General features: G+C 34.4%; 1 protein-coding gene across 12 annotated transcripts; it reads left to right on the top strand.

The window, feature by feature from the left end:
* Positions 1 to 9,084: 9,084 nt before the first annotated feature.
* On the top strand, positions 9,085 to 19,835 carry LOC112020086 (disease resistance protein RUN1). Of its 12 annotated transcripts, none has more exons than XM_024052647.2 (12): positions 9,085 to 9,691; positions 10,795 to 11,896; positions 12,123 to 12,392; positions 12,492 to 13,280; positions 13,369 to 14,023; positions 14,274 to 14,429; positions 15,855 to 16,339; positions 16,424 to 16,581; positions 17,636 to 17,769; positions 17,880 to 18,082; positions 18,252 to 18,429; positions 19,493 to 19,835. In XM_024052647.2, the coding sequence occupies exons 1-5, from the start codon at positions 9,666 to 9,668 to the stop codon at positions 13,786 to 13,788; spliced, it is 2,607 nt and encodes an 868-aa protein (XP_023908415.2). In that variant the 5' UTR covers positions 9,085 to 9,665; the 3' UTR covers positions 13,789 to 14,023; positions 14,274 to 14,429; positions 15,855 to 16,339; positions 16,424 to 16,581; positions 17,636 to 17,769; positions 17,880 to 18,082; positions 18,252 to 18,429; positions 19,493 to 19,835. The 12 variants fall into 12 exon arrangements, with proteins under 12 accessions (XP_023908415.2, XP_065617897.1, XP_065617896.1 ...); XM_065761825.1 differs by having other exon boundaries at positions 14,264 to 14,429; XM_065761824.1 differs by having other exon boundaries at positions 13,369 to 14,056.
* The last annotated feature ends 5,353 nt before the right edge of the window (positions 19,836 to 25,188 follow it).

Raw genomic sequence — 25,188 nt, 5'->3', positions numbered from 1 at the left:
TTAAAAGAAAAGCAAGCGGGGAGCTTGTAGCTGATTGAAGAATTCAAGAAAGAAGTAGTCCGTGGATTCGGAGCCTGCGCGTGGTCGTGTCAGGAAGTTCTACTGGTGGGTAGCATTAGGAAGTCGAGCGGGGAGCTTGTAGTCCTTTTGTACGAACTTCAATTCTTTCATAGTGAATTCAGGTTAGCCTTGAGGATCGGTGGGTCAAATCCTCCCCAGGTTTTTACCGTGTGGTTTCCTGGGTGATCATATCTTGTGTTATTTATTTTCCGCTGCATTATATCTTGATATGATTGTTTGGATTGTTTTAATCTAGAATTGCTTAATTTGACTAAGTAACAACTTGGCTAATTAATCTAGGCTACGCAATCTGGTTGTTTAAGGGGTCTAAAACCGTTCAAGCTGTACAAATTCAAACAAAACCTGTCACAAATGCAAACTAACTTACAAACCTCACTACATATAATGTTTTAGACCAACAAGATCAACATCTAATTGATCATACTTAAAAGATTACTTGACTAAACTAGAATTATTGGATTTTTAGTTGAGCATATTTAATGGGCAAAGTGGGATTAGTCTGATATAGCTAGCTTGAGTGAATGTAGCTGGAAATATACAACTCCATAGGACACATTGACAAATATGATAGCAATTGCAGACCAACACATAGAAAAAGATTTCCCAAATTTCAAACTTTAAAGAACTAATATATTTTCCAAGAGCCTTATAGTTCATGGATATTAGTTGGTCTCTTTTATGAGAAGAATTAGGATTTGAATACCTATCTTACACTCGTAACAACTGAATTCAAAAAAAAAAAAAAAAAGTGCTGATATATTCCTGAACTGGTGCCGGTTATTCCTATTCATTGAAAAGTATGGCACTCAAAACATCCAAACAGCCTCCACAGGGTTTTCCAGGGAAAAGAGTATAGGTTGTTGTTCTGTTTGCTTACTGAGAAATAGTAGGAAACGCCGAAACTGAAAAAGGAACTTCAAAAAAAAAAAAAAAAAAAAAAGGGATGTTTCATTTTGATGTCATAGAATTTTGATTTTTATGAAAACCCAAACAGCATATAATTGAATATTTTCCCCTTCCTTTTCTATCGGTTTTCTTGGGAAACAGGGCGTTAGTATGGAGAATTTGAGCCGCCATTGTACATGTCCTCTTTATTAGCTTCACTTCTATTACTGATTTGCATTTGAATTTTTATTTTGAAATTATATAATTTTTAATTTAGCAATAGATAAGAAAAAAGTGCACATGCTTTGTTAATGAATCCTTGGGTTTTCAATTTCTGAGGGACCCCCAAAATTTTTATAATATGTAGGACTCAAAATCTTTATTTCTTTTCACTTCAGCTTTCTCAGCAACTAAACAAAGAATAACATTTAGTCTGTAGAACTTTAGCTCAGATTGGTATATGCATTGTATTTGCTTCTGTTTGAGTTTAATTTGTTAAACAAATTGGAAAAGGTGTGCTAATCTTTTTAATGGGTTTCAGATATTTTTGTTGAATTTGAATGGATTTGCCACGTCTGTAACTAAGGACTGGGTTGACTTATTGTTTATATCTTGGAAGCATAGCATGACACTATGATAACATGTAAAGGACTCTTACAAGAATGATAGTCCCAATGTTGTAGGGGAGAAATGGTCACCCAACTGCCTGAAAGTAGTGATCACACAAGGAAAAACTGGGCACCAGCAATGGAGTGCTATTGTATTGATCTTTTGTTAGATGAGGAGCATGGGAAGAGTAGGATGGGCAACATATTCAACAAGAAGCTTGGACTGATATGCTGACCATGTTCAGTGCCTATTTTGGATCCCCATATAATGAAAAGGTCTTGGTAGGTCATTACACTAATTTTTGGACTTTCAGAATGGATTTTCATGGGATGATATTAAACAAATGGTGGTTGCCAGTCATCATGTTTGGGATGTATACATCAAGGTGCATTTGTTTTTGCTAATGTTTTGATTTGATCTCTACCTTTGGTGTTACAGGGAGTAGTGACTTGACATAATATACATGCAGGCTCATCCCAAGGAACAATTCTAGGGGAAAAACGCATTGATGAACTTCAATGATTTGTGCTTCATATATGCACATACAACAGCAGATGGAAGATACAGCCTATCAAGTCATGATATAGACTTTGATGATGACATTCAAGGAGTGAATATGGGTGTGTTTTTATATCCTGTCATGGATCAGCAGAAATGATGCATTTGTCATTGTCATTGGAAGGTATGCTATTGGTCTTTTTTCTTAAATTAAACCTGTTTTGCGTAGTGAATGATTTCGTTTTGCTATCTAGTTCTATAATTATTTTATTACAACTATTTTTATTCCAAAGAGTATGCATAAAACAAGAAAGAGCCATAAACAAACCCAACACCCCCCCACACCACACACACCCCCCCCGCTCTCTCTTCTTTCTTATGAGTATATCCAGAGATAGATGGACTCTATACCCCATAGAATTTAATAATTTTTGAAGTAAAAATGGCCTTTTACTATCTTCAAAATTTGTATACCGAATCTTGCTTATAGCCAATCTCTGGGCAGTCAACAATTGTCTGTTTCCACAAGAATGAGTAATGTGCTTACAGCTGATTCTGAACCTAATGATAAGACATGCTGCTGCTGCTTTACAAACTTGTCCAGATTATAGGAGAAATAAGCAGCTTTACTCATACCCACACAAAAAAATGAGCACATCGTTCACTTGGCTTTGTGAACACTTGATTGGAATGGTCCTGATGGTTAGTTTTCAGGAAGTGATTGTAATTTATTTTATATCTTCATTTAGTAGCTAGGAACTAGATGCAGTAAGATTGATTGAAATTATATATTTAATGAATAAAAATACAGAGTGTTCAAGAAGTAGATTCTATTTTTAATGAATAAAAATAATTTTACTGATTAGGTATTGCAACAAAAGCCTTGTACCAACATGTAAAGAGTGTTCAAAAACAGGTTGGACACCAGCCATGGACCAACATTTTGTCAGGCTTTTGCTGGACCAACTTAAAAAAGGCAATAAGATCTGTAATACATTCAAGAGACAAGCATGGAAATATATGCATGCCTTGTTCAATGGAAAATTTGGCTCTAAATATGGAAAAATTTTATTTAAACAATCATAAGAAATTAATGAAGAGTCTGCATGAGGTTAAGGGATTTTCTTGGGATGAAATTTACCCATTGAAATTAAGGTTTGAAGTTATTGATTTTTTTTAAACAGTATGAAAATGCATTATTGTTTCATTTTTTTTTCTTTGTACCATATGCCTCTAGAATAAATTCTCTCATGTAATGACAATTATTTTTGAAGTTGTAGGTAAAGAGGATTACAAGTCCCCTGCTAATAATGATCCTTTGAGGATAAATTGGACAAGGGGAATGGACCATTATATTATGGTCCTTATATCAGAACAGTTGCACAGAGGGAATAAGGTTGGTTGAACATACAATGCGCAAGCTATGTTATCTATTAGTGAATTGATTAATAATTGAGGACCATGTCAAAACTCTATGATTTTAACTGAAAGAATTATACCTTTCAGGCCTTGAAGCAGTTGCCAAGAGAGAAATTTAAAATAGCCACCAAATTTGGCATCCAAAAACTAGAATTTCTTCATTACAATTGAACATTAGCCTTGAGTATGTACACTCATGCTGTGGGGCTAGCGTGAAGCGTCTTGACTCTTGATTTGCAATACATTGATCTGCATTATTAGCATCAGGTAGACATAAAAGTACCCATAGAAGAAACAGTAAGTGATTTTCAGGCCCTTACAATCACATGCCTGTAATGCTTATCCATTTTGAATTATTTCTTGTTTGTAAATTGAAAATATCAAATTATCTCTAAATTTATTATTTCATGGTAGTGATGGTGGGATTTTATTGCCAAATTTCATTAGATACGACTTATTTGAATTTAGGTCGGTGAACATAAGAAACTGGTAGAAGAGGGAAAAATCAGGCATATTGCTTTATCTGAACCCAGCCCAGATTCAATAAGGAGAGCACATGTTGTGCATCCCATCACAGCTTCACAAATGGAGTGGTCTCACGAACTGAGACTCGTGATATCAAAGAGCAGATAATTCCACTTTGCAGGTTTGTTCTGTTCACATATGATGCTTTTAAAAAATTTTGTCTCTTGAGTGCTTCCACGTTTAAGAAACCTTCAAAGAATACACCACAGACATGTTTTATCAGTTCTTGACGTAACAATGTGAAAATTTTGATTGAGAAATTAGATTGCATGTATCCTAAATATCTCTCCTATTTTTCTTCTGTTCTTTCTTGAGTTTCTAATAACACTATCTTTTTGAAATGACTGCTACAATAAAGAAAATTGTTCACTTTGTGTAGCTTTATTTCGATATATTTTAATTATCTTATCCAGAAGCATGAGTATGCTCTCTTTGAATCTTGATGCTTTTGTGCACTAGGGATCTTGGCATTAGAATAGTTCAGTTCAATCCTCTTCAATCCTATTTGTCCTGGGTTTTTTTTTTTTTTTTTTTTTTTTTCGCTGGCAAAGGAGTTGTGGAAATTTTGGCTGCAAATAGCTTATTGGTACATATTTCAACAATATTTTGTGTCATTTATTTGTTAGACTTTCAAATTGCCTGCATAATTTCTCAGGCAACATTGATATTTTTCTTTGAGCAAGGATTCTTCAAGTTCATTGAATAAAAATACCTACAAGGGAAAAGTCCTTGCAATTTACAAGCTCCAATTTCATAACTAATATTTGAAAATTTGCAGCCAAGTCCCTGAAATTTTAAATATTTAGCAATTTAGCTTTTCCATCTGCCTCGCTAATACCATAGATGACATTTCATGTTAAATAGTTAACATGACATGACCTAGATGAACTACATTTCATGCTTTATTTCATAAAGAGTTTGATCTTCGCTGATGTTTATTCAGTTGGGGCTTTAAAAGAATAATGCATTGAAACATCAAATATTGGAATTTTTTCTTAACAGATTCTTCCCTAAACAATTTTTTATGCACTTATTATTAAGTTATTATAAAAGTAAAATTAGGGTACAAAAATGAAATTCATTTACAGATAAGGAAGAGTCACTTGAGATGGTTAGTCATTTGCAAAAGTAAGTGATTAACGCATTAATGAGAAAGAGTGATGACTCAGCTCAAATCTCGTATATTATTCGTTCATTTGCCTTGGACTTTTACAGGGACAACTAATTAAGATCAAGAACCTAAAGAACAATATTGACTCTTTGAAGGTGAAACTTACAGAAGAAGACCTCAAGGAGATATCTGATGCTGTAACAATATAAGAGGTGGTAGCTGGTGGTATAAGCTTTCAAAACATGGATCATTTTCACTGGAAGTTTGCCAATACTCCTCCAAAAAATTAATTCTCTATTTACACATGAATGATGTCTATTTCATATAGACAATGTTTTGGTGAAATGAATGGCCAAATTTATGTTAAATAACTGGCTGATCATTCACACTGCAAAATTAGCAACATTATTATGTAAACCTTTTTGAGATTAGCACCAATGTGGTTTCTCTATATCATGCTTTATTAGATATTTTGGCAGTTTGTTCCTCACTTTTCTTTATTAGATTTTTTGGGAGTTTGTTCTTCACTTATTTATTTATTTATTTATTTATAATTAATCTTGTGAAATAAGGCCTTCTTTGTTGTTATTATAATAATTTTTAGTCAAAACGTGGGCAAATTAATATATTCATTAACAAATGAAACGTCACTTTCAGTAAATTTCTAAGTTGCAAGATAACGTTTTTTTTTTTTTTTTTTTGAGAAGCAGTTGCAAGATAACGTTAATTAATCACTATAGGCAAAATTGTAGACCCTCAAAGCACGAGACACCAGTGGTCTAGTAGCAGATTACTACCATGACATAATCAATGACGAAGAGAGACTCGCAATTAACTTAAAACCAAGTCCCTAAACTTTTTCAACTTATCCGAAGAACATTAGAACATGAACATGCACGCCTAAAACTAAGGGTAAAAGTAAATAATGCATAATGACATAATCAATGAAAGCTTTTTCTTTCTTTTTTTAAGATAAGATAGAATTTCAATCTATGGTGTTTGTTTCATGATGCTTTTTCTTTATCATCAAGCCAAGAAACCAATTGATTTTTAGTATAAACGAGGTTTAAACTCTAGATTTCTCATTCAACGACAAAAAACTTTATCAATTGAGATAACATGAACCTACAGATAACACTATTTTTTTTTAAGTTAGTAATTAGTGTAAACTAGTTCCTATCAAACAAAATTAAGAATTAATTAATTTTGTGATGATCTACATAATTTGCAATTTGCTCAAAATGATCCGGTTTATTATTTGTGCAATACAGGCTTATTTTGAAATGAATTTATTTAGTCCACATGAAAAATTGATCCATACATGTCACTAGAATCCTTCAAACTTGCCAGTGCCATCAGTGATGACGTTTTGAGCTTTGTTTCAAAACATCCATATACTTTTCTTTGCCTAGTGACCTCACAGTAACTTGCTCCCAGTAATTTGATAATTTGTATTTAAAATGAAAATTTTTAATAATTTTACAATGAAAATTAAAATATTTTATTTTATTTTATAAAAAATCGCCATCAAATATAATTTTTTTTTTTTTTTTTTGAGAAACATCATCAAATATAATTTTGATTGAAAATACTAAGCCTTTTTTTTTTTTGGTTGGGTATATATAACTTATCAAATAAAATAGGGTGTGTATATATAATAAAAAAGTATGTGTATATATGTGTGTGGGGGGGGGGTTGTCTTGATAGATATATTAGTGTCACAACTTGCCCTCACCAAACAAAATTTCCAACTCCACCCTTGGCGCTATACTTTTAAAGATGACTACTTTCCGCATAAGATAAATGATACCGCCAGAGGTCAAAACCGTTGCACACGATTAGCAGTGGAACTGCCCCCTAACCCGAAGTCTTGACTTTGTCCCTAAGTGTAAGTAGCATCAGGCACTCAAGTAAACTTAAACAACCACATAAAATAAATAATAGAATTAATTACCAAAATTTGTGCACTGCACCTACCTATTAATTGATCAACAGATATTGGTGTGGTGATTAGTTGGTAGATACAAGAGTATTCCATAGGATTAGAATCCTTTCTCATTTGCTCGAAAATGAGAATGGATCATTTTATGGGCGCTATAGTTCTAAAGATGTCTACTTTCCGCATAAGATAAATGATACTTACTGTGATATTAGGGTTGTGTTTGGATAGATTATATTTGATAGCTTATTTTATTATTCATCTTATTTTTGTTATTATTCATAGGTCTCACTGCACTTTTTGGTACTATTCTTGGATCTCACTATACTATTTACCTTTATTTACTATACATTTAATAGAAAGTTTTTAGTTTTAACAAAATAAGCAAATCTCAAATGAACCCTAAGTTAAGATATTTGGTAGAGATTTGTTGAAGTAAAATTTTGCTTTACTGTATGAAACTAACCTTTGGAAGTGAGAAAAAACAAAAAACAAAAAACAAAAAACAAAAAACAAAAAACAAAACAAAACAAAAAACAAAGGTAACTTTTCATATATTAGCCTTTTTTTTTTTTTTTTTTATTAACATATTCTTTGAAAAAATCATAACGCGTGGGACCTTACTGTTTGACTTTGAAGGAGAGTATTTAGTGTACGTTTGAATACCGCTTATTTTACTGAAAACTGAAAATTTATTGTTGAAAACACTATAGCAAAATATTTTTTATTGCCAAAATTACTATTCAACCGTTTTTATCACTGGACTAGTCCATAAACAGTGCCATGGACCAGCCAAAAAAAAGGCACTCTACACAAATGCAAACGCAGCTGCTCTACACAAACACACCCTAAATATTATTGGAATTTATATTCTCAAACCGCGTGGGTCTCTCTGTTTTGAGCCTTTTGACAGAATGTGCAATGGAAAATTCTTGGAATTTGGAAATGCGAAATCGTAGCACTTGTGCTACAGAGTGTGAAAGTGTGAACCCTCTTCCTGTCTCTTTCTGCCAAAGCATCAACACGTATATGAATGACATGCTCAATGGAGACTTCACTAAATATTACTACTACTCATCTTCAATTGGCTTCGTATATTACTAAGAAAGGAGGACATGGTTTCTCTTCAAACTGATATACAATCAAGTCGATTTATTTTTTTTTTTTTCATAAATTCTTTTAACATATTCCGTTTGATCAGAGGGGTTTTACTTAGAACCGTGTATTTGGATGGCAGGATTCAGACATATAGATTTGAATTTGGGTGATTAAAATTCAAATACCTCGTTTGAATAGTTTAAAAAGGATTAAGAATTTGAAATTGAAAAATGTATTAAATTTTTTAAACCTTAAAATCTTTGAATTTGATATAATTTCTAAACCTATAGAATTTTAAAATTCCATAATACATACTTCAATATTTATGAATTTAGAATTAAGGTATTTCGAATCTTATCACTTTAAAATTCAAATCCAAATTTGAGGATGCAACCTTAAGTTATTGCAATGTATTCATTGTATTGTAGTGCGTTCATGTCAACGGTATATAAATATAATGGGTGTGTTTGGATTGAACTTATTGTTGCTGAAACTGAAAATTGAAAGCACTGTAGCAAAATAATTTAAAACGAATAGTACCGTGGGATTCATTTTTAATATTTTTTATTACATAAACAGTGCATAAACAGTGTGTGAACAGTACACGCACTGTTCATGCACAGATTTTTTGTCTCCCAAAGTCAAACAATGCGGCCTCCAAAAAAAATAAAAAAAAAAATAAAAAAGGAGGAAAACGCGTTTGCGTTCAGCAAACGCGGAATCCAAACCCCACCTATAGAACATCGTAACGTAAAGGCTCTTCCTACTTTCGTTTGAAAAAGTAAATGATTCTTCCTACTTTGAAATTTGAATTATTCGTCTCACTGAAAGAAACTGTACACCTAACGCTATTCTGAAGTTGTTGGCCACTTTCCTGAGTCATATATTTAAGATCCAGGTCAATGTATTATTTGCGTCCAAGAGTAAATTATCTGCGTCCTAATTGTTTCCTCAACCTTCATTGATCTCTTCCAAATTTTCATCTCCTCTATATTTCTTTCTTTCTTTCTTTCAGCTCTTCCCAACTATCTACTCAAAAATCCTAATGGCTCTTCTCACCAGCAAAAGAGTCACCCACCAATGCAAGAACTTTGAAGTCTTCTTGAGTTTTAGAGGTGAAGATACTCGCCTTGGTTTTACGGGTTATTTGTATCAGGCTTTGGATCGTAATGGTTTTAATACCTTCATTGATGATAAACTCCAAAGGGGAGAAAACATTTCTAAGGAACTTCTCAAGATTATTGAAAACTCAATGATTTCAATAATTGTATTCTCTGAAAACTATGCATTTTTCACCTGGTGTTTGGATGAACTTGTCAAGATTATCGAGTGTAAGAAGAATGACCAGATGGAGGTGCTACCAGTTTTTTACAACGTGAATCCATCATATGTACGTAACCAAAAGGGAAAAGTTGGAGAAGCCCTAGCTAAACATGAAGAAAATTTAAGGATAGTAAGAAGATTCAAAGGTGGAAAGAAGCTCTACGTGAAGCAGCTAATATGTCTGGTTGTCACTACAATCAATGGTATGTGTTTAACAAAAAGACCCCCTTCAATTTTAGCCACACATGAGATAAATGGCATTTATTCAATTTTGTCGGTTTAATTATATGACTTTTTTAAAATTTTAAAAAAAATCATTAATGGATTTTTTTAAAAATTTTAATGTCACGTCCTAAATTTTGATTAAAATGGGAGGGTTGTGTTATGATCACCAATTTTATGTGATTTATATGGTTTTTTTTTTTAGATCATTGGATTTAAACACAAAACTAGTGCTTTCATGAGTTTTACTGGCTTGTTATGCTCATTAATTTTACTGTTAAAGAACAGCTTAGCTAATTTTTTAGTCTAGTTTTTTTTTTTTTTTTGGGGGGGGGGCTAAATTATGTATTTATTATTATTATTATTATTTCTTTTGGCTTCTTACTTTAACTAAGGAAGTTAGCAACCAATGGTAAAAATGGAAGAATTTTAAAGTACTTGGGTCCAGGTTGCATTAGACCCAAGCCTATCCCAATACTTTATTTTACCAATTACATGGAAGTTTCTCCCACTTATTATTTATTTAAAAAACTTGTCCCCAAAATATCTTAATGATTTCTAAATTTTCGTTCTAGTAAATATAAGTTATCACCTAACTGGATTTTCCATCCAAATCATTATAGACGGCTAAAACTATTTGGACAAAAATTAGGTAAAGTACATTAGTTTCCTCAATAAAATTCAAATACATGGTTTAATTGACCAAATAAAGCAAAAAAAAAAAAAAAATGTTATCTTTTCTAATGACAATTAAATTCAATATAGTGTCAAGAGTCTTGTTGCGCAATTGGTTAGCACCTCTTGATGTTTTTAATGATGACATTTAGGGTTCAAATCCCATCACCCACAACTATTGATGTATATTCAAGATACACCTAAGGAACTATGCCTACCCAAATTATATTCCCAAAAAGAAAAAAGTGCAAATGCAAGCCTAAAACTAAATTTTCTTGCCAAAATGAAAAATAAAATGTGCTAACATGCTGATATTTATCAAACTTATTAATTAGTTCATGCCATATGCTTTCATTGATAGTACTTCAAATTTAATGCACAAACTGAACCTTTTGAATTTACTTGGCAGCTACCCTGAATCCCATTTTATTCAAGACATTGTCAACGAAGTCTCAAATGCTAGATTCAATTGCTCGCCATTATTTGTTACTAGATATCCAGTTGGAATAAATTCTCGTGTAAAAGCCATGCTTTTAGATATTGAGTCAAATGATGTTCACATGGTAGCGATCTATGGCCCTGGTGGAATAGGTAAGACCATAATCGCAAAAGCTATTTTTAACAGAATTTATGATCGTTTTGAAGGATTTAGCTATCTAGAGAACGTCAAAGAAAAGTCAATGACAAATGATGGCATAATCAAACTACAAGAGACACTTCTTTTTGAGATCTTAGGGGATAGAAATTTGAAGGTGGACAACAAAGATAGAGGAATCAATGTTATAAAGAAAAGACTTTGTTGTAAGAAGATTCTTTTAGTTATCGATAATGTGGATAATTTGGAACAAATAGAAAATTTGCTTGGAGAATGTGATTGGTTTGCATATGGGAGTAAAATCATTATAACAACAAGAGACAAACAAGTGCTATCTAGTTTTGGAAAAGGTCACTCAACCCACAATGTTCAAGAACTAAATAATTTGGAAGCTCTTGAACTCTTTAGTATGTACGCCTTCCATAAAAATGAACCTAAGGAAGGTTATTGGGAACTTGCCGACCAATTTATACACTATGGCGAAGGTCTTCCATTAGTTCTAAAAATAATGGGTGCTGATTTATGTGGAAGGCCTAAATGTGAATGGAAAAGTGCATTAGATCAATATAAAGAAATTCCTAACAAAGAAATTCAGAAAAAACTCAAAAGAAGTTATGATGGATTGGGCAAAACTGAACAAGATATTTTCCTTGATATTGCATGTTTCTTTAAGGGACTTGATAAGGATTATGTTGTAGATATACTAGAAGGTTGCAATTTATACCCAGTTTACGGTATTAAAAAACTTATTGATAAGTGTCTCATAATTGTTGATCGATTTAACAAATTGATGATGCATGGCTTAATTCAACAAATGGGCTGGGGAATCGGTCGACAAGAATCACCAAAAAAGCTCGAAAAACGTAGTAGGATATGGCGTTATAAGGATGCTGTTGATGTGCTAACTGAAGATGAGGTATAAGTAATTTTGAATCAATTTTTCCTTTTTTTTTTTTAATACATGGTAGATGCATTGAATTTTCATCTTCAATGTTTTTTATTTTATTTATTTATTTATTTTTTTTTGTGGATGAAAATTCAAGTTTAGTAGTACATTTTTTTTTTGGGTCTAAAATTAATAACTATTATAATTTTGGTCAATTCTATCGTAAGATGTGATTCACTTAGCTTTGTCCAACTAGGGATCGGATGAAATTCAAGGAATAATGTTGTGCTCGCCTGAACCAATAAAGAAGCAATTCAAAGTTAGATTTTCTAAGATGAAGAATCTCAGGTTGCTTATAGTTCACAATATACACATTTGTGGAGATCTTGAATATCTTCCTAACACATTAAGGTTACTTGATTGGAATGAATATCCTTCATCTTCCTTGCCATCCACTTATTGTCCTCACGAAATCGTTGCACTTAAGATGCCACAAAGCAACATTAGATTGGACAAGCTTCTCAAGGTATGAATGATCATTTATATTTATAACATAGTATATTTTAAAACTATATTTAAAATTTGTTGAAGCTGAATTCCTTTTTTTTTTTTTTTTTGGTTACAGAGCTTACAATCCAAAACCCTGAAACATATGGACTTTCGCTCTTGTAAATACATTATGAAATTACCTGACTTATCAATGTCCACCCCAAACCTAAAAAAATTGGTTCTTTCTGACTGTAATAATTTAGTGGAGGTTCATCAATCTGTTGGACGTCTTGATAAGCTTGTAGTATTGGACCTCAAGGGTTGCTCTGAACTTCAACTTCTTCCAGATTGCCTCATGATGAAATCTCTTGAATATTTTAATGTTTTATACTGCTCAAAGCTTAAGAAGTTCCCTAATATTCATCCAGAGATGAAAAGTTTAAAGTATTTAGAAATGGGAGAGACTAGTATTAGTGTGTTGCCACCATCATTTGGGAATCTCAGTCAGCTTAAGACCATACTCTTCGGTTCCTTTGACCATTTGTTACATCTTCCAAGTAGCATCTATGAATTGCAACATCTTTCCGATCTTGGTCTTTATGGCACTGTCATATTTCCAAAGGATTTCAGATATATATTTCCAAGCTTGATCAAACTAACACTAAGCTTTTTTCAAATTCGTTCAGAAGTAGATTTTATTTTGACTTCGTGTTGCACCCGCACATTGAAATATTTATACATATACAATAGCAACGTTGTTACCCTGCCAGAAAGAAATATCGATTTTACCAGCTTACATACACTTCATATTGAGGGGTGCAAATTGCTTCAGAAAATTCCAAGGCTTCCACGAAGCATAACAAAAGTACATGCATTAAACTGCTTATCCTTGTATTCACAATCATCGAGTGAATTATCAAATCAGGTCTCTCTCTCTCTCTCTCTCTCTCTCTGAAGAAACAAATTTGATTACCAACTGCAATTTTCTTAAAAACTTATTAATTTTCATGCAGTTGGGAGAATTGTTTGGGTTTTTCAAAGGATTCCCAATAGATGTTACCGAGTATACTGAATTTGGAAAAGCGTACTTGAATTCTGGTGAAGATGAGTGTGACGGATTATGGCTCTCCTCCTCTGACTTTTCTGTACATTTAACTGAGTTCCATAAACATGAAACTAAATACTTGAATTCTGATCTTGAAGACACTAGATGTGGCTATGAATTGGTTGTACCAGGATATATGTTTCCATTTCCGTTCATGTATCAGAGTGGAGGTTCCATGTCATTTTGGATTGGATCAGAATTTCAATCACTTGCTCTCTGCTTTGCTTTGATCTGCCGATGGGAAATACTTACAGTTATGTTTGTGATGTCCACATTTCCATCAATGGTTTCAAACGGGAGCTCAAAGTGCAACTCTTTGAAGAAATGAGCATTGATCATCTGTGCTTTTATTATATACCTAAAAGCTCATTGCAGCAGCTATTCAAAGACTTGAATCTAGGTTCCTGGAATTTTGTTAAGGTTTTATTTAGAATCTCTTGTTGGACTAGTGAAAGCACAAAATTGCCTCCTCTCATCAAAATGTGCGGGTGCGGGTTCGTGAACTTCGAAGCTGCGGGACCGGACTCAAATTTAGATTCTATTTGGGGAGAAGCTTGATATGGGTATGTACCATGTATTTAGTGGATCTTCCCTTGGTAAGCGATGACTTTGACTTCCATTCATATCCACTATTAAATGCCATGGTACTAACATTACATTTCCTTTGCCTCGTCTTCATGAGTTGAGTTCTTGTGCTTTTTTCTTTTTACTTTTTCTTTTTCTTTTCTTTTTTATTTTTATTTTTATTTTTATTTTTTAAACATAGTATCCAAATCTCTTTGAGCGTCTGACTATTCTTCTAGGCATGTGCAGTTCCCCCGTTCCACACACACTGGTTATTGCAAGAAAGAATCTCTTGAGCCCTAGGTATTGGCAAGAGGTTTCAAATCCAAGATCTTATGGATATCATGCGACCTGGGAAACCACTAAGCCAACCCCTTGAGGTTTTTTGCATTGTTGAATGCCAAAGTATGTCACTTATCTATCTCTCTTTCTCTATTTTAATAGGCTTATTCACGTGGGGGAATAACCCAATTTGAAAACATAGTAATGCAAACAAAAAGCAGAATTAATGCTACAATTTGGTCATTTGATCTGTTGCAAATTTCAGTTTCTTTTCATGGTAAAAGATTTCTCAAATTTTTTCAAGAAAGAAGAATTAAGTTGTACAAGTTAAAGGACTAGGAAAGGGAAAAGGCAAATGTTGTGATTTGCGGCAGTGGAACAATAAAATAAAACATTTACCCAAGACAAAAATATTTAATTTTGTTTGGCTGATTACAAGCCTCATGAACAATATGGATTACAACCATTCACAAACACAAATTCAAACAAAACCTGTCACAGACACAAACTAACTTACAAACCGCACTACATATAATGTTTTAGACCAACAAGATCAACATCTAATTGATCATACTCAAAAGATTACTTGACTAAACTAGAATTATTGGATTTTTAGTTGAGCATATTTAATGGGCAAAGTGGGATTAGCTTGATATAGCTAGCTTGAGTGAATGTAGCTGAGAATATACAACTCCATGGGACACATTGACCAATATGATAGCAATTGCAGACCAACACAAAGAAAAAGATTTCCCAAATTTCAAACTTTAAAGAACTAATATATTTTCCAAGAGCCTTATAGCTCATGGATATTAGCTGGTCTCCTTTATGAGAAGAATTAGGATTTGAATACCTCTCTTCCACTTGTTGTAACAACTGAATTACAAAAATCAAAAAAGTGCTGATATATTCCTGAACCGGTGCAGGTTATTCCTATTCATTGAAATGTATGGCACTCAAAACATCCAAACAGCCTCCATGGGGTTTTCCAGGAAAAAGAGTATAGGTTGTTGTTCTGTTTGCTTACTGAGAAATAGTAGGAAACGCCGAAACTGAAAAAGGAACTTAAAAAAAAAAAAAAAAAAAGGATGTTTCATGTCATAGAATTTTGATTTTTATGAAAACCCAAACAGCATATAATTGAATATTTTCCCCCGTCCTTTTCTATCGGTTTTCTTGGGAAACAGGGTGTTAGCATGTAGAATTTGAGCCACCATTGTACATACTTCTATTACTGATTTGCATTTGAATTTTTATTTTGGAATTATATAATTTTTAATTTAGCAATAGATAAGAAAAAAGTGCGCATGCTTTGTTAATGAATCCTTGGGTTTTCATTTTCTGAGAGACCCCCAAAAATTTTATAATATGTAGGACTCAAAATCTTTATTTCTTTTCTCTTCAGCTTTCTCAGCAACTAAACAAAGGCTAACATTTAGTCTGTAGAACCTTAGCTCAGATTGGTATATGCATTGTATTTGCTTCTGTTTGAGTCTAATTTGTTAAACGAATTGGAAAAGGTGTGCTAATCTTTTTAATGGGTTTCAGATATTTTTGTTGAATTTGAATGGATTTGCCACGCCTACAGAACAACAAAACTAAGGACTGGGTTGACTTATTGTTTATATCTTAGAAGCATAGCATGACACTATGATAGCATGTAAAGGTCTCTTACTAGAATGATAGCCCCAATGTTGTAGGGGAGAAATGGGCACCCAAACGCCTGCAAGTAGCGATCACACAAGGACAAACCGGACACCAGCAATGGAGTGCTATTGTATTGATCTTTTGTTAGATAAGGAGCATAGGAAGAATAGGATGGGAAACATATTCAACAACAAGCCTGGACTGATATGCTGACCATGTTCAATGCCTATTTTGGATCCCCATATAATGAAAATGTCTTGGAAGGTCATTACACTAATTTGTGGACTCAAATCAATGATGTAAAGAGTCCGCTTGATCAGTATGGATTTTCATGGGATGATACTAAACAAATGCTGGTTGCCAGTCATCATGTTTGGGACATAAAGGTGCATTAGTTTTTGCTAATGTTTTGATTTAATCTCTACCTTGGGTGTTACAGGGAGTAGTGACTTGACATAATATACATGCAGGCTCATCCCGATTCCCGAGGACCAATTCTAGGGGAAAAAAGCATTGATGAACTTCAATGATTTGTGCATCATATATGCTCATACAACAGCAGATGGAAGATACAGCCTATCAAATCATGATATAGACTTTGATGATGACATTCAAGGAGTGAATATGGGTGTGTTTTTACATCCTGTCATGGATCAGCAGAAATGATGCATTTGTCATTGTCATTGGAATGAATGCTATTGGTTTTTTTCTTAAATTGAACCTGTTTTGCATAGTGAATGATTTCGTTTTGCTATCTAGTTCTTTAATTATTTTATCACTACTATTTTTATTCCAGAAAGTATGCATAAAACAAGAAAGTGCCATAAGCAACAACCCCCCCCCCCCCCCCACCCCCCTCTTCTTATGAGTATATCCAGGGATAGATGGACTCTATACTATCTTCAAAATTTGTATATCGAATCTCGCTTAGTCAACCATTATCTGTTTCTACAAGAATGAGTAATGTGCTTACAGCTGATTCTGAACCTAATGATAAGACATGTTGCTGTTGCTTTGCAAACTTGTCCAGATTATAGGAGAAATAAGCAGGTTTACTCCCACCCACACAAAAAAATGAGCACATCGTTCACTTGGCTTTGTTAACACTTGATTGGACTGGTCCTGATGGTTGGTTTTCAGGAAATGATTGTAATTTATTTTATATCTTCATTTAGTATCTAGAAACTAGATGCAGTAAGATTGATTGAAATTATATATTTAATGAATAAAAATACAGTGTTCAAGAAGTATAATCTGTTTTTAACGAATAAAAATATTTTTACTGATTAGGTGTTGCAACAAAAGCCTTTTAGATACATGTAAAGAGTGTTCAAAAAAACATTGGACACCAGCCATGGACCAATATTTTGCCAGGCTTTTTCTGGACCAACTTAAAAAGGGAAATAAGATCCATAATACATTCAAGAAACAAGCATGGAAAGATATGCTTACCTTGTTCAATGGAAAATTTGGCTCTAAATATGGGAATAAACAGTCCTAAGAAATTAATGAAGAGTCTACTTGAGGTTAAGGGATTTTCATGGGATGAAATTTACCCATTGCAATTAAGGTTTGAAGTTATTGATTTTTTTTTTTAAAACAGTGTGAGACTGCATTATTGTTTCATTTTTTTTTTCTTTGTACCATATGCCTCTAGAATAAATTCTCTCATGTAATGACAGTTATTTTTGAAGCTCTAGTTAAAGAGGATTACAAATCCCCTGCTAATAATGATCCTTTGAGGATAAATTGGACAAGGGAAATGGTCCATTATATTATGGTCCTTATGTCAGAACAGTTGCACAGAGGGAATAAGGTCGGTTGTACATACAATGAGCAAGCTATATTATCTATTAGCGAATTGATTAATAATTAAGGACCATGTTAAGACTCTATGATTTTAACTGAAAGAATTATACCTTTCAGGCCTTGAAGCAGTTGCCAAGAGAGATTTAAAATAGCCACCAAATTTGGCATCCATAGAATTTCCTCATTACAATTGAACATTAGCCCTGAGTATGTTCACTCATGCTGTGGGGCTAGCATGAAGCGTCTTGACTCTTGATGTGCAAGACATTGATCTGCATTATTAGCATCAGGTAGAGACAAAAGTACCCAAAGAAGAAACTGTAAGTGATTCTCAGGCCCTTGCAATCACATGCCTGCAATGCTTATCCATTTTGAATTATTTATTGTTTGTAATTGAAAATATCAAATTCTCTCTAAATTAATTATTTCATGGTAGTGATGGCGGGATTTTGTCGCCAAATTTCATTAGATACAACTTATTGAATGTAGGTCGGTGAACATAAGAAACTGGTAGAAGAGGTAAAAATCAAAGCATATTGCTTTATCTGAACCCTGCCCAGATTCAATAAGGAGAGCACATGTTGTGCATCCCATCACAGCTTTACAAATGGAGTGGTCTCGCTGACTGGACTCGTGATATCGAAGAGGAGATAATTCCACTTTGCAGGTTTGTTCAGTTCACATATGATGCTTTTAAAAAATTGTCTCTTGAGTGCTTCCACGTTTAAGAAACCTTCAAAGAATACACCACGGACATGTTTTATCAGTTCTTGATGTGATAATGTCAAAATTTTGATTGAGAAATTGGATTGCATGTAACCTAAATATCTCTCCTATTTTTCTTCTATTCTTTCTTGAGTTTCTAATAACACTATCTTTTTTAAATGACTGCTACAGTAAAGAAAATTGTTCACTTTGTGTAGCTTTATTACGATATATTTTAATTATCTTATCCAGAAGCGTGAGTACGATCTCTTTGAATCTTGGTGCTTTTGTGCATGTAGGGAGCTTGGGATTGGAATAGTTCAGTTCAATCCCCTAGGTCCTGGATTTTTTTTTTCGCTGGCAAAGGAGTTGTGGAAATTTTGGCTGCAAATAGCTTATTGATACATATTTCACCAATATTTTGTGTCATTTATTTGTTAGACTTTCAAATGGTCTGCATAATTTCTCAGGCAACATTGATATTTTTCTTTGAGCAATGATTCTTCAAGTTCATTGAATAAAAATACCTACAAGGGAAAAGTCCTTGCAATTTACAAGCTCCAATTTCATAACTAATATTTGAAAATTTGCAGCCAAGTCCCTGAAATTTTAAATATTTAGCAATTTAGCTTTTCCATCTGCCTCGCTAATACCATAGATGACATTTCATGTTAAATAGTTGACATGACTTAGATGAACTACATTTCATGCTTTATTTCATAAAGAGTTTGATCTTTGCTGATGTTTATTCAGTTGGGGCTTTAAAAGAATAATGCATTGAAACATCAAATATTGAAATTTTTTCTTAACAGATTCTTCCCTAAACAATTTTTCATGCACATATTATTAAGTTATTATAAAAGGAAAATTAGGGTACAAAAATGAAATTCATTTAAAGGTAAGTAAGAGTCACTTGAGATGGTTAGTCCTTTGCAAAAGAAAGTGATTAACGCCTTAATGAGAAAGAGTGATGATTCAACTCAAATCTCCTATATCATTCATTCATTTGCCTTGGACTTTTGCAGGGGCAGCTAAAATCAAGAACCTAGAGAACAATATTGACTCTTTGAAGGTGAAACTTACAGAAGAAGACCTCAAGGAGATATCTGATATTGTAACAATAGAAGAGGTGGTAACTGGTGGTATAAGCTTTCAAAACATGGATCATTTTCACTGGAAGTTTGCCAATACTCCTCCAAAAAATTAATTCTCTATTTACACATGAATGATGTCTATTTCATATAGATAATGTTCTGGTGAAATGAATGGCTAGATTTATGTTAAATAACTAGCTAATCATTCACACTGCAAAATTAGCAACATTATTATGTAAACCTTTTTAAGATTAGCACCAATGTGGTTTCTCTATATCATGCTCTATTAGATATTTTGGTAGTTTGTTCCTCACTTTTCTTTAGGCGTAAATGCTCTTTTCGTCCCTACATTTTGGGGTCATTTCTATTTTGGTCTCTACATTTCTATTTTACCATTTTTAGTCCTTAATCTAATTAACGCTTGTTATTTTAATCCTTTCCGTCAGCCAACAGACGGAAATAGTTGACGTGGCGAACGGACTAATTAAAATATTAATAAAAATACACCGTGGCTCTCGTCACCCATGCCACATGGATTTCCTACCCCTATATTCACACGTGACCCTCACTACAACCACAAATCAGTACTAGAAACCCAAATCCCCCCAAATCAGTACCAGAAATCCTAAACTCCCAAAATTCGAGCTTCGACCTCCACCCACATAGCTAATCCTCATCTCCCCAAACCACGATCAAAACAAACAATCTTTGAAGCCCAATGGAAGCAAGTTGTTCAACAAGTTCCAGTGTGAGGAGGAGAGCACCAATGACGTGCAACTGTAATAAAAAACTTGTCCTAGTTGTGGCGTGGACTGAAGACAACCCTGGAAGAAGGTTCTATTGTTATCCAAACTATTGGGCATGTCAATTTTAGTAAATTGTTTGAGTAGGTTTTAGTTAATTTCAGTATGTTGTTTCAAATTGTTGCTACAATAGTTTATGGATTTCCATTTTTCATTTTTCGGAGCATTATCTGTGTTTTAGGTGGGGTGAAAGTGTAGGTTCTTCCAATGGCGTGATGGTGAGATATGTGAACGTGGTAAGGTACTTATCCCACAGCAAAGGCAAAGGATCATCAAACTTGAGGCTGAGTTTGCAGACTGCAAGAAGAGAGAAGTTTTTAGTTGTAGTTGTGGCATTGTTAGTGGTGATATTTGCAGTTCTATGTTTGCTTAGGTGGGAGGTGGAAATAACTTGTGTGGGTTGCTATGCTTTGTAGGGCATGTAGGGTTGCAGTGTATGTATATGGAGGGTTGCAATGTTTATGTATGAAGAGTTGGCAGTGTGCTTTATTTTGGTAGGATTACTTATTAACAATGACACACCTGTTGCTTATTTTGTACTCTTTTTATTGAGAAATAAATGAATACCTTTCTCATTCAATGTGTGGATGTGTGGATGTGTGGATTGGAAATGTCCCTGTTGAACCAAGTAGCAGATTTCCAAATACATGCAACAAATGAAACTGGTATTAACAGATAACATATTCCAAGAAAACACTATACTACACATATAAAACAAGACAGAAGGAAACAACAAACTCAATCTTGAAATCCAAACATTTTAATTAACATACTACCAAACTTAACCCAAACATCTTCATAGTTATCATTAAAAAAAGCAAAAGTATGTTTAAATAACAAAAGGGCATTGTTCAACTGCCAATCTTAACCCAAACAAAAAGGCATTGTTCAACTGCCAATCTTAACCTAAACAGCAGGGCATTGTTTAACTAATACCAATTATACAAAATAAGGGCTTGACTATAATTATACAAAACACAAGCCATTCATCAAAAGATGTAAAACAACAAGCTATTCATTTTTTCTTGAAGCATTCGTTGATGACTGACTCCCAGCAAACTTGATAGCCCCTATGTATCTAGATACATTCTTGGAAGCATTCAGGGTCTCTGATGTGACCCTCCTTTTCCTCCTCAGTCTTGGAATTGGACAGTTGGGTGGTGCAATTGGATTGGAGTTTGATTGAACTAGATTGGATGATCCTGTGGGGGTCTGGTGTGCACCTGGACTGGAGCTGTGCATGCTGGACTGGGGTGGTGGAAAAGGTGTGGCAGAGTTATGCATGCTATACTGGTATAATGCACTTAGGCTGGATGAGAAGTGCATGCTGGTCTGGTATGGTGCACTTGGACTGGATGAGAAGCGCATGCTAGTTTGGTATGTTACACATGGCCTGGAAGAGCTTGTCCATAGCTGAGGAAATGTACAAGGACTGAAGGTGTGCATGCTGGACTGGAATGATGGCAATGGACTAGGAGAGCTTGTCCATGGCTGAGTTGGTGCACCAAGAGTGATGGTGTGCATGGTGGACTGGGATTATACAGATGGCTAAGGTGGTGCAAATTGGGTGGCTGAGCTTGGTTGAGCTTGAGCTTGAGCTTGAGCTTGTCTTGTTGGCTGATTGATGTTGGAATAGTTTCTACATCTGCTGGTCTACAAACAAGAAATCCACATTTATTGACATGTAATATGTAAAAACTCTTACACATTTACTTGACAGATAAGGTAGAATGTTACCTTATTGGCTGCACTGGTTCTGTTTATGGCGCCTAGTAGGGAAGAGTTTCCTCCAATCTCACATTTGCAACTTCTTTTATTGTGTCCTATTTTACCACAAGTCTTACACTGTTTGGAGATACCAACTCTCATACCTACTGGTTCACTAGCCTTCCTTGCTTTCTTCTTCTTGGGCCTGCCAGGTGGTTTTCTTTTGATAAGAGGTTGAATAGGTTGGACACCACTAGGTCTCCACATATTCTGGCCATTGATAGGTGTAATTACTAGCTTATAAAGGCCTTATATGTGGAGACATGAAAACACTTGTGCACATACTGCTCAGCATCTTGCCTATTGAAGAATATGCAAGAAACTGCATGGGCACATGGTATGCCAGTTGTATCCCATTTCCTGCAACTACAATGTTTTTTTTCCAAGTTCACAGTGAAGCTTTGCAGTCCATTTTTAATCTCAAACTGTGTATGACTTGCCCAACAAGCAAGCCACCTGCTGCTTGCAATCTTTTCCCTATGCAACCTCTTAAGCACTTTAGGGCATATCTTTGATTCCACTTTCATGATCTTTTTTCTATTTTCTTGAAACCTGATCATAAGATATAACCTAATGGACTCCAGCTGCAATCACACACAAGATGTTAATCAAACAATGTATCTGACTAACTGTTACTCAAAGGCTTAGATTCATACCATAGTAATCATAAGCTTAGATCTAAACTTCAGAATCCTGCTGTTAAAACTCTCACACATGTTGTTCAGTATTGTATCACTCAACCCATCCTCACTGAACATGTGTCTGGCCCATATGGTGGTTGAATGATCTTGCAACCAAGTGTGAGCATCCTCATCAATTCCCTTCAGTTCATCCATCAGCCTATCAAACTTAGCTTTATAAGTAGCTTTGGCTACTTTCCAAAACAACTCTCTAATTAGAACATCAAGATGGTTCTTCCTAAGATTATTATAGAGGTGTCTATAGCAGATCCTATGCTCATATTGTGGTCAATTATCAATGAAGGCCTACACCAACCCCTATGAGTACAACAACAATTGTGGTGTTAGTAACTCTATACATCCAATATAGTAATGCATGCAGATATGGTAATAAACATACATACCTTCTGCTGGTCTGATATAAATGTCTATCTTATGTTCTGACCTATGTCTGCAAGTAGCAAATTTATGAACCATGTCCAAAAGTCTTTAGTTTCAGCCTCCACTATAGTATATACAAGTGGGAAGTACTCTTCATTAGGGTTTCTAGAAACTAATGTGATTAATTGCCCACTTAACTTAGTCTTCAAGTGGCAGGCATCCAAACCAATTATTGGCCTGCATCCAATCATAAACTCTTTCTTGCAACTCTCCAGGCATATGTAAAACCTCTCAAAATAAGGAACCCCACATACCAAGTCCATCTCAGTAGCTAAATCACCTTCATTAAAGGTGTGTACCTTCATAACTATGGTACTGCCAAGGCTAGCCCTCCCTAACTCTTCACAATACTCCCAAAGTTGATTGTATTATTGTGTATAAGCCCCATCAACATATTCTCTTGCCTTCTCCCTAGCCCTACTGGCTTTTCCTGGAGTTATGTTTAGTATAAACTTCTCATGTACAACATCTTGAATATCTTTTAGTTTCATGTTAGATTGTCTTCTCACCCTCTTCATCAACTTCTTTCCAATGTATGAAGAAGTGCACCTTGGATTCTTATAACTCCTAGTGCATGTGTGTTTTAGGTTCAATGTTCTTAGTTGGTAGCTCTTCTATCTTGGCAGCTTTGTTAGATATGCCACAAACTTGTAGATTTGCTGGCAAACTGCTCTTACCCTCTGTAAATCATTTTTTACAAATCCAATCCCCCAGCCACCATAAACTACATAATCAGTAATAGCTTCTTTGAATTGCTTAAGTGATGTGAATAACATATCTTTCTCAAATCTGATATGTTCAACTTTAGCAATTGGCTTAAATACTGGGAAGGTCCTCTTTTGTCCCTTTCCCTTTCCCATAGGTGTTTTTAGTTCATCCTCAGAGCTATCATTAGTATCATCCCCAATATCATCATCAGATGATGATTCCTTAAGACTGTGCAACTCCTCACTATCATAATCAGAGTTCATTACACCAACACCCATTTGTACTGATTCAATAACATCCTCATTAGAACCATCCCAACTATCACTACTGTCCTCCACAAACTTCCTCTCATCAGGATTCACTACATCTTCATCCTCTAGGCCATTTCCTTCACCATCCCCTCCTCCACTGTTATTGCTATCAACTACATCCTTGTCTTCAGATGGGTGCTAAGTCACAGGTTCCTTACCTGCTTTCCTAGAATACACCTCTGTAGCATCAACCTCAACAATATCATCATCATCAACCTCCTCAACCATTGGTGTGTTACTTTCTCTTCTAGAGTAGGCTTGTTCAGCATCTACTTCAATGTGATCCTCATTATTATTGTTATAATCTTCACTACCATTTGTACTATTATCACTACCTTTGTCATTACTGCCATTATCATTATTGCCATATCCTAAAAGGTTTTGCTCCACTGCCAATAGCTGCACATCTGCCCCAACATGCTCACCTCCATCCACTAGTATAGGATTATCCACAGGGTGCTCTAAAAACACGAATTTCTTCATGACCAATCACTAAATCTGTCATAAACATGGCATCATCATCATCAACTATCTAATGGAAATTAGCTCTCTCTAAATCATTACCAGGAATTTTATACCAAATCCTTCTCATAGAGGTGTACCTAAACTCCCTGTATATACCCTTAATCTCTGTCTTGGACCACCTATTAAGGTCACAATTTTCCACTACATCCACTTTACCTCCCACATAATTTCAAGGGTTATCAGGAAAATACCCACTATGATGCACAAACAAACTAAATAACTCACTCATGCTGCATGCAAAACACATATAAACCATTAGTTAACAAAACTGCACTCATTAGTTAACAAAATATTAACCATTAGTTAAATAATACTGACTACATTCCAAAACAGCACTCATTAGTTAACAAAAAATCACACATTAATTATTTACGAACTCAGCACTCATCATT

This window comes from Quercus suber, unplaced genomic scaffold (assembly GCF_002906115.3).
Source record: "Quercus suber isolate HL8 unplaced genomic scaffold, Cork oak 2.0 scaffold_430, whole genome shotgun sequence".
Taxonomy (NCBI): Eukaryota; Viridiplantae; Streptophyta; class Magnoliopsida; order Fagales; family Fagaceae; genus Quercus; species Quercus suber.
The sequence above is the reverse complement of the archived record's forward strand: the minus strand, read 5'-3'. Positions and strand labels throughout refer to the sequence as shown.